The sequence below is a fragment of the Oncorhynchus keta genome, chromosome 10 (genome assembly GCF_023373465.1).
Source record: "Oncorhynchus keta strain PuntledgeMale-10-30-2019 chromosome 10, Oket_V2, whole genome shotgun sequence".
Lineage (NCBI taxonomy): Eukaryota > Metazoa > Chordata > Actinopteri > Salmoniformes > Salmonidae > Oncorhynchus > Oncorhynchus keta.
In genome coordinates, this window is record NC_068430.1 from 61,523,235 (window position 1) to 61,538,367 (window position 15,133).

Below are 15,133 nucleotides of genomic sequence, written 5' to 3' on the forward strand. Positions count from 1 at the left end.
CAAACAACAAACACTATAAAGACTTTCCCTGTGGGAGAACATAACATCTTAACCTTTAGGTTTTACAATGTATAATTCAAGTTAAAACTCTACAGTGTTCAAAAGTAGTCAACTGTATTAGTGTTGATTTTCAATTCTTTACAGTTACTGAAACTCCCTGAAAGCTAACACTAATAGTGTTAAATGTAACACTAAAAAGTGTCTATATTGTTCCACACTACACAGAGGTAGCTAACACCGTGTGTTATTTAACAACATCTACACTTTCTTTGCTGTGAGATAACCGCCACAATGTTGGGCTGTCGATCAATTTAGAAAATTTGATCAAAAGCATATTTGTTTTAAAGAAATCTTGAATTGTTGGGAAAGGGCCAGTGGTCAAGTCAGCTTAGATGGAAAAGCAATTCCCTCGGGACTGTAATCTAAAATTAACTTCAAGATAACTACAGTAAAAAGCAGTTGGAAAAAGCCCCTAATGTTCCCTTCAAAAACATGGCAGACAATATGTCTGTCCCAGACCAATTCTCTACCTCTCTCTAAGATAGCAATGGGAAATAATAATATTTGGGTAATTTTTTTGTCATATCCAAGGGTGGCATGTCATAATCAGTGCCTTGGCACACTTCATGTGGTGGCTGAGTTGGCCCTAGTCTCGTGCCTAGAATAAACTTGGTAACACATTCTAGTGTTATAATTTACAATAAGTATATCATAAGGCATTATGCAATTTTAAGGTATGTGTGCCTCATAGAAAGTGTTACCAAATGTTTCTACTTGGCGATTTGTGTTGTTGTTGTTTTATACCACATTTTTATCCCTCTGATTATACAGCAAAAAGGTGTATTATCCCTATCCAAATATTATTGTTGTTGTTGATATTTTAACCATATTTTATTTGAATTGCATGCCCAACTTTTTAAATGCCCCAACACCCTTTTATTCCAAAGTTGAACAATTATAATGTTGACTTTAGCAATGATACACTTCCAATTCACGGTTTATTATAACCCTGGAGACAGTAAGGTTGCAGGTTGGTCTTCCTTGAGTTTACAATGAAACACATTCATGTCTTCCTCTTCAGGAGAGGTGAAGGTCGAGTGTCATATGAGGTCCTCCTCTCTAAAAGGACTGAAGCCAACTGTGTACGTGCAGCCGTTCCAACAGTTCCTGTACGAGTGCCAGTATTTACCAAGCAGGTGTTCAACTCGGTTTAATATTAATCCTCGTTTATTATATGCTGCTGGTGTAGAGGAATTTGTGGGTAAAGGAACACGACCTTTCGTCAGTATCTGTTTTCAGTGAATGAGTCAAACATCAATGGGTAGTGAATTGCTGTCAACAGTTTTGATAAGGTGTTGCTGTTTATTATCATTACAGTCCAGGTATTTCTGGTTTATGATATAGGATATATATTTCTGATTATTATGATATTATATTTATAATGTTGCATCATATGTTTAAAATCAACTCTGAATATATAGTTGTTTTAATGTTAGGTTATAGTCACTCTTCATCCTAGTATAAAAGTAAATTTGATGAATGACAGCATAAATGGATGAGTGTCCAAAATAGGCTAATTTCATATTGCAAATTAACAAAGCTTCATTGCGGGTCAAAACTCTTTCTATTTAATTATGAAAAGAACATTGGGGACATCAAATCATGAAATGTACCTAAGGACTTCATAACACATTCATAATTTAGGAACACATTTATAAGAAGTAAACATAACATGCTGATGTAAACAACCACTTTAACTGAAACTGAAAATATAACATAATGAGTGGTTATAGCTTATTAATAACGATCTGAATGACAAAAACAACAGCGAATTGGAAAAAACGGCACGCTTTGTTTCTACCTTTGAATGGGCCTTGCCCCCTTCAGCCGTTGGCCCTGCCCTCGTTATGCTGACGTCAGGGGTTGGGTTACTTTGGACTACGTGTGGAGTGAAGTTGAGGGGGGGGTGGGGTACGGTGCGTCGGCGCCATGCGACTCGACCAGAACGACACGCTGAAAACGAGAGTCAGGCAATTTGTTGTCGTGCTCAAACAGTATTTTATCTATTACCAAAACCAAAAGGAGGGTAATTCACCAAGTGATTAAATAATTTAGCTGGGATGCCGCCGCTCTCCAATTTCGTTTTGTATTGTTTTAGGAGTCTTCCAAAACTTACACGGTAGCAGCGCGTCAAAGGAGCTAGGTTTAAAGGGGTGCTCGCTCTGCCTTAAGCATGGAGACGGAGAGCGCGAAGGAAAGCGCCGTCGTGACCGATTTGGACAGGGACCAGCAGTATTGTGAGCTTTGTGGAAAGATGGAAAACCTGCTTAAATGTGGACGATGTCGGAACTCGTTCTACTGTAGTAAAGAACACCAGAAATCTGACTGGAAGAAGCACAAGCAGTTTTGCAAAGAGGCCGAAAAACCTCCGTGTCAGCCGCAGCCCGAATCAACACAACAGCCCGCACGGACTGCGAAAGGAGGGCAAGGCAAGCGGTTCAAAAAGAAAAGCACCGAGCAACAGAATGACACAGCTTCTCAGAGCACCACAAACGCTGGACGTTCAAATCCGCCTGCAGATGGCGAAAGAATGAAATATTTGATCACTTCGGCAACTCGCTCGGGTAGTGTGTCTGACAGCAAGCAGACTGGGGAAGGAATTAAGCTCAGCTATAAAACCAACGGACAAACGATGTCCCCCCCGGAAAAACTGGCTATGAACTATATCGTTCCATGTATGAATAAGCACGGCATCTGTGTTGTTGACAATTTCCTTGGAGAAGAGACTGGACTGAGTATTTTGGAAGATGTGAGAGCCCTCCACAAGACTGGTAAATTTACTGACGGACAGTTGGTTAGTCAAAGAAGCGACTCCACTAAAGATATACGAGGAGACAAAATAACTTGGACTGAAGGAAGAGAGCCTGGTTGCGAGAAGATAGCCTTTCTCATGAGTCGCATGGACGACCTGGTCCGACACTGTAATGGTAAACTGGGAAACTACAAAATAAATGGAAGGACGAAAGTAAGTAAACACTGAAAGTGAGTTACACATTATTATTAGATGTTAACATATTGAAATAGTTATTTATCCTCTCCAGTTAGGACTATTTAAAAGTTATGACTCTTAAACATTTGTTTTTGCAGCAACATAATCGTAATATTGAAAACAGGAATCAAATATTAAAAAAAAAATGTGTAATAATATGAATATGGTATCATATGAATTATACTATTATAAGAATATATAATACATAATCTTATAATAACATATGCCTAATCTTAATATAATAATTAATAAGAGTAGGCCTATACAGTGCATTTGGAAAATATTCAGACCCCTTGATTTTTTCCCCCACATTTTATGTTAAACAATTTAATCAAGTTTAGAATGTCTTTCTCTCCTCAATCTACACACAGTACCCCAATAATGACAAAGCAAAAATGTTTTTATAAAATTTAGCAAATGTATTTAAAAAAAAACATAATTTTACATATTTTTTATTTAACCTTAGCTAAGTCAGTTAAGAACAAATTGTTATTTACAATGACGACGCTGGGCCAATTGTGCACCGCCCTATGGGACTCCCAATCACGACCGTTGTGATCCAGCCTGGATTCCAACCAGGGTGTCTATAGTGACACCTCTAGCCCTGAGATGCAGTGCCTTAGAACGCTGCACTACTCGGGAGCCCAGTAATTCAGACCCTTTACTCAGTACTTTGTTGAAGCACCTTTGGCAGCGATTACAGCCTCGTGTCTTCTTGGGTATGACCCTACAAGCTTGGCACACCTGTATTTGGGGAGTTTCTCTCATTCTTTTCTGCAGATACTCTCAAGCTCCTGTCAGGTTGGATGGGGAGCATCGCTACACAGCTACTTTCAGGTCTCTCCATAAATATTCGATTGGATTCAAGTCCAGGCTCAGGCTGTGCCACTCAAGAACATTCAGAGACTTGGCTGTGTGCTTAGGGTTGTTGTCCTGTTGGAAGGTGAACCTTCACCCCAGTCTGAGGTCCTGAGCCCTCTGGAACAGGTTTTCATCAGGGATCTCTGTACTTTGCTCTGTTCATCTTTCCCTTGATCCTGCCTTTTGGCAAACTCCTTAAAGGCCTGATTGGTGGAGTGCTGCAGAGAGGATTGTCTTTCCGGAATGTTCTCCCGTCACCTCCCTGACCAAGGCCCTACTAACCCGATTGCTCAGTTTGGCTGGGCGGCCAGCTCTAGGGAAGGTTCTTGGTGGTTCCAAACATCTTCCATTTAAGAATGATGGAGGCCACTGTGTTCTTGGGGACCTTCAATGCTGCAGACATTTTTGTTCTGACATGAACTGGTCAACTGTGGGACCTTATATAGACAGGTGTGTGCCTTTCCAAATCATGTCTAATCAATTGAGTTTACCACAGGGGGACTCCAATGAAGTTGTAGAAACATCTCAAGGATGATCAATGGAAACAGGATGCACCATAGCTCAATTTCAGGTCTCATAGCAAAGGGTCTGAATACTTATGTAAATAAAGTATATTTATTTTTAATTAGCAAACATTTCTAAAAACATGTTTTCGCTTGGTCATTATGGGGTATTGTGTGTACATTGATGAAGAAAAACATGAATTTCATACATTTTAGAATAAGGCTGTAACGTAACAAAATGTGAAAAAAGTCTAGGGGTTTGAATACGTTTCGCATGCACTGTATGAACAAGAATATGAAAGTATTGTAGCGAATTCTGAAAGTAGCCCTGATATGACTAGAACCGTAGTCTGCAGCTGTGAGGATTGTTGGACGTACTGCTAAATTCTTTCAGCGACATTGGAGCCAGTTTATGGTAGAGAAATTAACATTAAATTCTATGGCAACAGCTCTGGTGAACATTCTTGCAGTCGGCATGCCAATTGTCCCCAGCACAAGGTGCACCTGTGTAATGATCATGCTTGTTTAATCAGCTTCTCACCTGTCAGGTGGATGGATTATATTGGCAAAGGAGATATGCTCACCGACAGGGATGTAAACAAATCTGTGCACAACACTTTGTATGGAACATCTCTGGATTTTTTTATTTCGGCTCATGAAACATGGGCCAATATATGCGTATATGCGTTCATATACTTTTTCCAGTGTAAATAGTAAAGTACAGACCCCCCCCAAAAAATACTTTGTTAGTACTTTAAAGTAATTTTACTTAAGTACTGTACACCACTACTTGAAACAAAGCAGAATCAGTGTTACTCACAATAAAATTACTTGATGCTCGTTAAATTGTTAAATTAATTAAATATTAGTCTTAGTAAATGTAGCTGTTACTACGATATGCTACTTTCCATATGCTAGGATATTTTAGTTACAGGACAAAAAAACTGAGAGAACGGGGTATTCCCTATTACTGAGGAGTCCAGATTCTCTTTCCTTCCACCACCACCTCCCCCTTTTTTTGTAGGGATAATAAAGCTCTGTAGTCCTAACATGGGTTTTTCATTATATTTATGAGGAAAGTGGTGGCGGGGGCAAGATTTGATCCCATGCAGTTATTGGCCATGTGTGCTTAGTGGACTACTGTGCCACTGTGCCACACACCCTAACAACCTCTCACTCTTAACACTAGAACCGCTGGGCTTTGAGGGACCCCCCTTCAAGCTAATGAGAAGTCATTCTGGCTGCAACGTTCTAACAGTGTCATTTCTATATTTCATGTATGCTATCGCAAACAAATAATATTTGGTTGTGTTTATGAAGGCCTTGGGTAACATTAGAATAGAATTGTTATTTTATTTCATTAGTTTATAACAGAAAACACCCAAATAAACTGTATGCTATATGTAAAAACAGAAAACACCCATATTCAAGTGTTAAATCAATTTTATTCGTGGATTGCCACTGCTACAACAGTGAAACAGAAAGGATATGTGTTCGAACACAGTAACAGCTTCTGTTTATAATGACAAAATGAATAGCCGAACCACCAAGACACACGGTCAACAAGACGTGTGGTCAGATGATGAAAACATCAGTAGCCTAAACATCAGTATAAGCACCAAGTGGCCTTGATAAATAGTGAAAAATCATAACAAAATAAATAATGGCATTATAATGAATGTGTCTATGACAGCAGTCAAAAATAGATTATTATTCTCAGCTCGTGCTCACATTGTGTGTGTCTTCACGCAATGGCACAAATCTTCGTAACTTTCACTTGCTTGGCACACTGATGTACAGTGCAGTCGGAAAGTATTCAGACCCTTTGACTTTTTCCACATTTTTGTTACTTTACAGCCTTATTCTAAAATATATATATTTTAAAATTCTAGACATTTTTGCAAATGTATTAAAAATATAAAGATACCTTATTTACATAAGTATTCAAACCCTTTGCTATGAGACTCAATTCAGTTCAGGTGCATCCTGTTTCCGTTGATCGTCCTTGAAATGTTTCTTGATTGGAGTCCACCTGTGGTAAATTCAATTGATTGGACATGATTTAGAAAGGCACACACCTGTCTATATAAGCAAAAACCAAGAAATGAGTTTGAATGAATTGTCCGTAGAGCTCAGAGACAGCATTGTGTCGAGGCATAGATCTGGGGACGGGGTACCAAAAAATGGCTGCAGCATTGAAGGTCCCCAAGAACACAGTGGCCTCCATCCCTCCAATACCTTTCCAATACCTTTCTATTTGTGGAAAAATCACCATGATGAACTATTTAGTCATGTCCCAGTTTACCTATTTGTTTATGGTCTTGCCTACACCTAATGAAGAGTTTTTTTTTTTATTAAATGGAGAGAAAAAAAAGATTCAATTTTATTTTGAACGGCGAGACAGAAAATAATTAAAACTGGCCTATTTATATAATGAATATGAATTCGAAGGACAGAAATGAATAAATATTAAAGCATTAGACCTCTCACTAAAGGCTTCAGTCATACAAAAGTTATACTTAAATCCAAATTAGTAACAATGTCTCGGTTCAAGAAAGGCCTTTTCCCCTTTATTCTGATTACAACCTCACTTTCAGATGTTTGAAAAGGAAATAATCTCCCAAATATTGCTATTTTCAAACCACCATATAAAGTTGGTTGCAATTTAAATGTTATCCACCAGAAAAGACAGAACAAATAATACAACAAATACTGGTTAAACTCAAATATACTAATTGATAAAAAAACTTCAAGTTTTTAATAAAAAAGAAAAGGCAAACTTCGTAAATTATATCATAAATACGACTGGTAGAGTTATGTCATACATACATTTTTCTGGGTGTTCGCCAGCTCATGTTTTTATTCATATATGCAGCTAACAAAAACATATGTAAATTTCTGCTCGACCCAAAATTACAACCAACTAATTGCAGCATTACCACAAAAATGTAAGAGGAAAGGGGAAAGAGTAAGTAACTTTTCTGTCGGCCCTGCATTAAAGATCATAATTGGTTAAAGAAAATAGTGATAAATAAAAAAAAGTATACCAGTTTCATTTAATGACCAAAGAATTGGCAGCCGTGCCATATAGACTGCAAAGTAGATGGGAAGAGATTTTTCCATGGCACATGGTTTATGAACTGATACGCAAAATGAGGCCGGATTCAAAACGTATATATTTTTCAATTTAAATTATTATACAACATTCTTGCAATCAATAGAATGTTATTTATATGGGGGATACAACTTTCCCAGCTCTGCAGATTTTTGCTGTGAAGAGGCAGAATCATTAGATCATTTGTTTTGGTACTGAACATATGTAGCTTGTTTTTCGTCATAGATCCAGGAATGGCTTAAGATTTGCAATATTTACCTGGAGCTAACGCTGCAGATAGCACTAATGTGCAATCGATCAATAATATAATAATAATTTTAGCAAAAAAAATTATTTACAATCGGTAGAAACAATGAGAATAGAAAGGTTCAGAACTTTCATGAAACATCACAGCGCGGTTGAAAAATATATGGCAAATTGAAATCCAATAAGGATGGTGTTAAGAGATGGATGGGAGGTTTTGAATGGAGCTGAAGGTTGGGACTAATAACAAGATAACCAATGTAAAACATACTGTGCCCGTAAAACAAACAAAAAGGTTGAGAACTTTTTTTAAAGAGCACAGTTTGAGAGATATGGCAAATAAAAGAGGCATCAGAAATAGATGGAAGAGGTTGAGGGTAGAGGAAGGACTGGAGTAAAAACAAACAAAATAGAAATATTGTAAAATAGACTGGCCATAAAATGTCTATAATATGTATAAGATGGAAAAACAGGCTAGTGTTGTTGTTCACTAGTTTGCACCAATTGTGGGAGGGGTAGTAGGGTAATAAAGGGAAAATGTATATAAAAAATATGTTGTGTGTGTGTGTATTTTCCAAAATTATATGGGGGATTGGAAATTATGCACTGACGTACAATTGATGGAAGCTACAATCTATCTGCAAAAAAAATACCAACTATTTGGCCCAAATGCCAAGCGTCACGTCTGGAGGAAACCTGGCACCATTCCTACGGTGAAGCATGGTGGCAGCATCATGCTGTGGGGATGTTTTTCAGCGGCAGGGAGATTAGTCAGGATCGTGGGAAAGATGAACTTAGCAAAATACAGAGAGATCCTTGTTGAAAACCTGCTCCAGAGCGCTCAGAACATCAGATTGGTGCGAAGATTCACCTTCCAACAGGACGACAACCCTAAGCACACAGCCAAGACAATTCAGGAGTGGCTTTGGTTCAAATTTCTGAATGCCCTTGAGAGGCCCGGACTTGAACCCGATCTAACATCTCCGGAGAGACCTAATAATAGCTGTGCAGCGACGCTCCCCATCCAATCTGACAGAGCTGGAGAAAAGAATGTGAGAAACTCGCCAAATACAAGTGTGCCTAGCTTGTAGCGTCATACCCAAGCAGACTCGATGCTGTAATTGCTGCCAAAGGTGCTTCAACAAAGTTTCTTTATTTTTACTATTTTCTACATTGTAGAATAACAGTGAAGACATCAAAACTATGAAATAACACATATGGAGTAATGTAGTAACCAAAAAATATATTTTTTGAGATTCTTCAAAGTAACCACCCTTTGCCTTGATGACAGCATTGCACACTCTTGGCATTATATCAACCAGCTTTGTGAGGTAGTCAGTTTGAATGCATTTCAATTAACAGGTGTGCCACGTTAAAAGTTAATTTGTGGAATTTCTTTCCTTCTTAATGCTTTTGAGCCAATCAGTTGTGTTGTGACAAAGTAGGGGTGGTAGAAGATCGCCCTATTTGGTAAAATGGAAATTATGGTTATTCTACAATGTAGAAAATAGTAAATATTAAGAAAAACCCATGAATAAATAGGTGTGTCCAAACTTTTGACTGGTACTGTATTAAAGTTTATAAAAAACATGTTTTTGCTTTGTCATTATGGGGTATTGTGTGTAGATTGATGAGGGAACAAACAATTTATTCAATTTTAGAATGTCTGTAACGTAACAAAATGTGGAAAAAGTCAAGTGGTCTGAATACTTTCCGAATGCACCGCACCTTTGTTTGGTTGTAAATGCATAATAGTCTTCGGTTCTCTCTTTGTTGTGTCCTTGTCATTCTTCAGCCATATTGTGGAGTACAATGGCTGTGCAAGTGCCTTATTTTGCACAGAGGGAGGGATCTCCCACCTCACTTTGTTCACGGTGCCTGCCAATGACAGTGGAGTAAAGAAATTGTCCATGGTGACATAGCTCCCCTTGCCAACCCTGATATAGTGTACATGCCATTTTGTAGATTATAATTAGAACAGATCAATACAATAGAATGGCCCATCCTGTTCTTCATTCACAATTGGCGGTTACATAATTATGCATCTTTCTCTTGCTCATCAACCCATTCATACCCTTTTACCCCTAATCATACTTTACTTCATTTATTTAATCTGTTTTTATATGTGTGAAATTAGTTCCGGTATAGTTCAGGTTTAGCTCTGAGGCAATTTTTGGGGTGATTATCAGCTGGGCACTGCACTTTCAACTGTCGTGAAAAGGAGGGCCAATGGGGAATAACCATTCACTCCAGTTCTGTTTGTGATAATACGATTCTAACATCGACAGTGTGTTATATATACTTATTTAGGAAAAGTCAAGAACGGAGGGGCGACGGGCATGACTTAAAAAATGGCAGAATAATAAAAATGAAATTCATGGGCAGTAAAAAGTGTTAATCCTAAAACCGATAGAAAGGATTCAGCGATGGCTTGCCACTGACAAACAAGATTATACATTAATCTGGGAATGACGGCCAATCGCTCATGTCCAACTAACGGCGAGGATGCGGTAGACACCTGTGGGTGATGGTCGACCACTGACGGTGTTGGACTGATTGTCGGTTCCGAAACGTCCCCTACTTTATGACTGAGTTCCTGCCCGACTTTATCGCTAGCGTCCCACCTCGTCAACAGCCAGTGAAACTGCAGGTCGCCAAATTCAAAACAGAAATCCCATAATTACAATTCCTCAAACATACAAGTATTTTACACCATTTTGAAGATACACTTGTTGTAAATCCAGCCACAGTGTCCGATTTCAAAAAGGCTTTACGACGAAAGCACTCCAAACGATTATGTTAGGTCAGAGCCAAGTCACAGAAAAACCCAGCCATTTTTCCAGCCAAAGAGAGGAGTCACAAAAAAGCAGAAATAGAGAGAAAATGTATCACTAACCTTTGATGATCTTCATCAGATGACACTCATAGGACTTCAGTTTACACAATACATGTATGTTTTGTTCGAAAAAGTTTATATTTATATCCAAAAATCAGAGTTTACATTGGCGCATTATGTTCAGTAGTTCCAAAACATCCGGTGATTTTGCAGAGAGCCACATCAATTTACAGAAATACTCATAATAAACATTGCTAAAAGATACAACTGTTATGCATGGAATTTTAGATCCACTTCTCCTTAATGCAACCGTTGTGTCAGATTTCAAAAAAACTTTACGGAAAAAGCACGCCATGCAGTAATCTGAGTACAGTGCTCAGACAACAAAAACAAGCTATACAGATATCCGCCATGTTGTGGAATCAACAGAAGTCAGAAATAGCATTATAAATATTCACTTACCTTTGATGATCTTCATCAGAATGCACTCCCAGGAATCCCAGTTCCACAATAAATGTTTGATTTGTTCGATAAAGTCCATTTATGTCCAAATATCTCCTTTTTGTTTGCGCGTTTAGTACACAATCAAAACTCATGAGGCGCGAGCACTAGGTCCAGACGATAAGTTATATTACAGTTCGTAGAAACATGTCAAACGAAGTATAGAATCAATCTTTAGGATGTTTTTAATCATAAATCGTCAATAATGTTCCAACCGGAGAATTCCTTTGTCTGTAGAAATGCAACGGAACGCAAGTTAACTCTCACGTGACCAGCTTATGGCACTCTGGCAGACCTCTGACTCATTCAGCTCCCATTCCCCCCTCCTTCACAGTAGAAGTCTCAAACAAGGTTCTAAAGACTGTTGGCATCTAGTGGAAGCCGTAGGAAGTGCAATATGACCCCATAGACACTGTATATTTAATAGGCAATGACTTGGAAAAACTACAAACTCAGATTTCCCACTTCCTGGTTGGATTTTCTTCTCAGGTTTTTGCCTGCCATGTGAGTTCTGTTATACTCACAGACATCATTCAAACCGTTTTAGAAACTTCAGAGTGTTTCTATCCAAATCTACTAATTATATGCATATTCTATTATGGCGGAGTAGTAGGCCGTTTAATTTGGGCACGCTTTTCATCCAAAATTCCCAATGCTGCCCCCTACCCTAGAGAAGTTAAAATATAAGCTAACCAATTACATCCAGAAGTCAAATAATTAGATTGAACACATGTGGACTTGATTTAAGTGTCACACGATCTGAGTATATATACACCTTTTTTGAAAGGCCCCAGAGTCTGCAACACCAATAAGCAAGGGTTACCAAGCAAGCAGCACTATGACGACCAAGGAGGTCTCCAAACAGGTCAGGGACAAAGTTGTGGAGAAGTACAGACCAGGGTTGGGTTATAAAAAAAATATCAAACTTTGAACATTGCATAGAGCACCATTAAATCCATGATTAAAAATGTTGAAAAATATGGCACAACAACAAACCTACTAAGAGAGGGCCGCTCACCAAAACTCACGGACCAGGCAAAGAGGGCATTAATCAGAGCTACAACAAAGAGACCAAAGATAACCCTGAAGGAGCTCCACAGCGGAGATTGGAGTGTCTGTCCATAGGACCACTTTAAGCTGTACACTCCACAGAGCTGGGCTTTACAGAAGAGTGGCCAGAAAAAATCCATTGCTAAAAGAAAGAAATAAGCAAACACATTTGGTGTTCGCCAAAAGTCATGTGGGAGACTCCCCAAACATATGGAAGAAGGTACTCTGGTCAGATGAGACTAAAATTGAGCATTTTGGCCATCAAGGAAACCGCTATGTCTGGTGCAAACCCAACTCCTCTCATCACCCCGAGAACAGCATCCCTACAGTGAAGCATGGTGGTGGCAGCATCATGCTTTGGGGATGTTTTTCATCAGCAGGGACTGGGAAACTGGTCAGAATTGAAGGAATGATGGATGGCTGTTTCAGTCTTCCAGAGATTTGAGATTGGGATGGAGGTTCACCTTCCAGCAGGACAATGACCCTAAGCATACTGCTAAAGCAACACTCGAGTGGTTTAAGGGGAAACATTTAAATGTCTTGGAATGGCCTAGTCAAAGTCCAGACCTCAATCCAATTGAGAATCTGTGGTATGACTTAATGATTGCTGTACACCTGCAGAACCCATCCAACTTGAAGGAGCCGGAACAGTTTTGCCTTGATGAAAGGGCAAAAATCCCAGTGGCTAGATGTGCTAAGCTTATAGAGACATACCCCAAGAGACTTGCAGCTGTATTTGCTGCAAAAAGGTGGCTCTACAAAGTATTGACTTTGGAGGGGTGAATAGTTATGGACGCTCAAGTTCTGTTTTTTTGTCTAGTTTTTTTTCACAATAAAAAATGTTTTGCGTCTTCAAAGTGGCAGGCATGTCGTGTAAATCAAATTATACAAACCCCACAAAAATCCATTTTAATTCCAGGTTGTAAGACAATAAAATAGGAAAAATGCCAAGAGGGTCACTGTATAGCCATCTGATGCGCAACTGCACAGTCAATGACATGGCACGCAACCGTTGGTACACATCTCGTCGCGAGATCAGTCTTCACCCCTCCACCAGACAGAACTGTACTAGGGTTACAATACAGTACTGTGTTATTCATCCAGTCTATCCACACACACCAGCGGAATCATGCTGCTAGTATGCAATCATTAAGCCTAATCTCTTGACAAACGTTGAAGTCTTAACCATTCTATGTACAGTGTTGGTGTGTACTGTTAACCGGTTGACCGGTTGATGCAAAATAATTCAATGCAAAGCTATTAGAATACCTTTGACTGAGCTGTATGGAGAGCAATGCAAGCGTAATTGCTGCCCTGCTCATGTCCCCTTGACTTTTGGATGTGTAGTGGACCTTGGCCCCTTGCGCCTCTCTCACCAGCTGTTAACGGCACTCTACTGCCAAACTCTCATGGTTTATCATTACTTCATTCCACAATCTGCCCCCGTCGAGAGGACTAGTTCACTAAGGTATGCATCTGTTGTGGCCCGTATAGGTTCTTGCCAGGGGTTCATTGCAAAGTCCACAGGCCCACCACTCAAGCTCAACACATGGGGCCCACCCCCTCTTAACACACACAAACTCAATGTTTTGAGGTTTGAAGATGTACCCAAAAAGTTGCTGTGATGTGCACTTATCTTCAGTTAGGAATCTGCTCAATAGGGGTTTAAAGGTAGAGGCTCAGACAAACTGCTGTGTATCATCTCTCTCTATTGTTCTGAACTCTCTGATATAAAAACTTGAGACCATTTCTTTAAACAGGGACTTCCTGGCAGGCTGCACCCTATGCTACTGATAGGACGTATTTGAGTCATCCATCGCCAGGACGACCTTCACATTTCCTGCATGTGAGGAACACCCCTTTACCGCCAGCTTTGGGCCCTTACTTGTGTTGTGTTTGAGAGGACAATTGCCTTAAAGATACACTTTGGAAGTTTAGTTCTCATTGTTTAAGTCAAATTGTGGCTTGGATGTTGGCTGCATGTTTCATATGCATATTATACGTTAATACATGCATTTCCTATTTTCACACAAATCCATGAAAAAATATTGGGGAAACAATGTATGCTTTTGCTCATGGTTGTGAAAAAGGTCACTCTGTCCAATGAGGACATTTCTGGATAATGGGCGATTTCAGTCCATTTTAGGGTACCCCTTTGGCTCAAGATCACCTTCCGGCAGATATTACATATAGCCCCTTTAAGTTATTAGACCAATAGAGAAAAAAGACACTGATGTAACTGCCATTTTGTTTGGGGGTGTGTCTCTGAACCCTTTGAGCTGCTGTAGTTCTCTCAACTCTGTTGGCTAGCAAGGTGACTGCGTTTGTTCTGTCACAGCTGTGAAGAAGGACGACCCCTGATAGATCAGTGACTGTTTGGACGTAGATTGGATTGCTTCCCTGATCAGTCTCTATACACAGACAGACATATGCATGAAGCTCAACATTGTCTGCCATGGAAAACAGTGGAGCTCTGCTTGCTTGTAACGCAAGCCCCGGATTCTATGAACTTTACTGATGGGTGTCTAACCAAACAAACAACTTCTAAACTACCCAGAGAATGTTGCTTTTGGAACCCAGACATGCTCCGTGTCTTGATGTATCTTCTGTCTATAATGATTGGTTCTGTGGTTGACATGGGGAATGCAAAAAGCAACATTTCACTACAAGAAAAGCCTGGCTTTTGTGTTAACTAAAATTGGTATCTGGTGTCAAGATTTCAAAGTAATATGAAATGACAGTAATTCTACACTGGAAACAACACTATGGTATGGGGTTAAAGGAAAACAATCATCTCCCAGATAGGGCTTTCAAGTGAAATTTGATAGGAAGTAATCCGCCCTGCAAGCTTAAATAATGGCTTGTTTATTTTCTATAATAATTTGACATTTTGCCTCAGCCGTTAGTTTGTGAGAAGCAGACTAGTGTCCAGGCTTGAAGGTTTCATTTTAAAAATGTCTGGGTGTTAGGCCTAA

At 39.3% G+C, this 15,133-nt stretch overlaps 1 protein-coding gene across 1 annotated transcript in view; it reads left to right on the plus strand.

Moving 5' to 3' along the window:
* Positions 1-1,942: 1,942 nt before the first annotated feature.
* LOC118389129 (egl nine homolog 1-like) overlaps positions 1,943-15,133 on the plus strand; it is a 34,623-nt gene continuing 21,432 nt past the window's right edge. Inside the window, exon 1 of the mRNA XM_035778914.2 lies at positions 1,943-3,025. Coding sequence (XP_035634807.1) covers positions 2,234-3,025 — 792 coding nt within the window. The 5' untranslated portion in view covers positions 1,943-2,233. The remainder of the gene's footprint in view (positions 3,026-15,133) is intronic.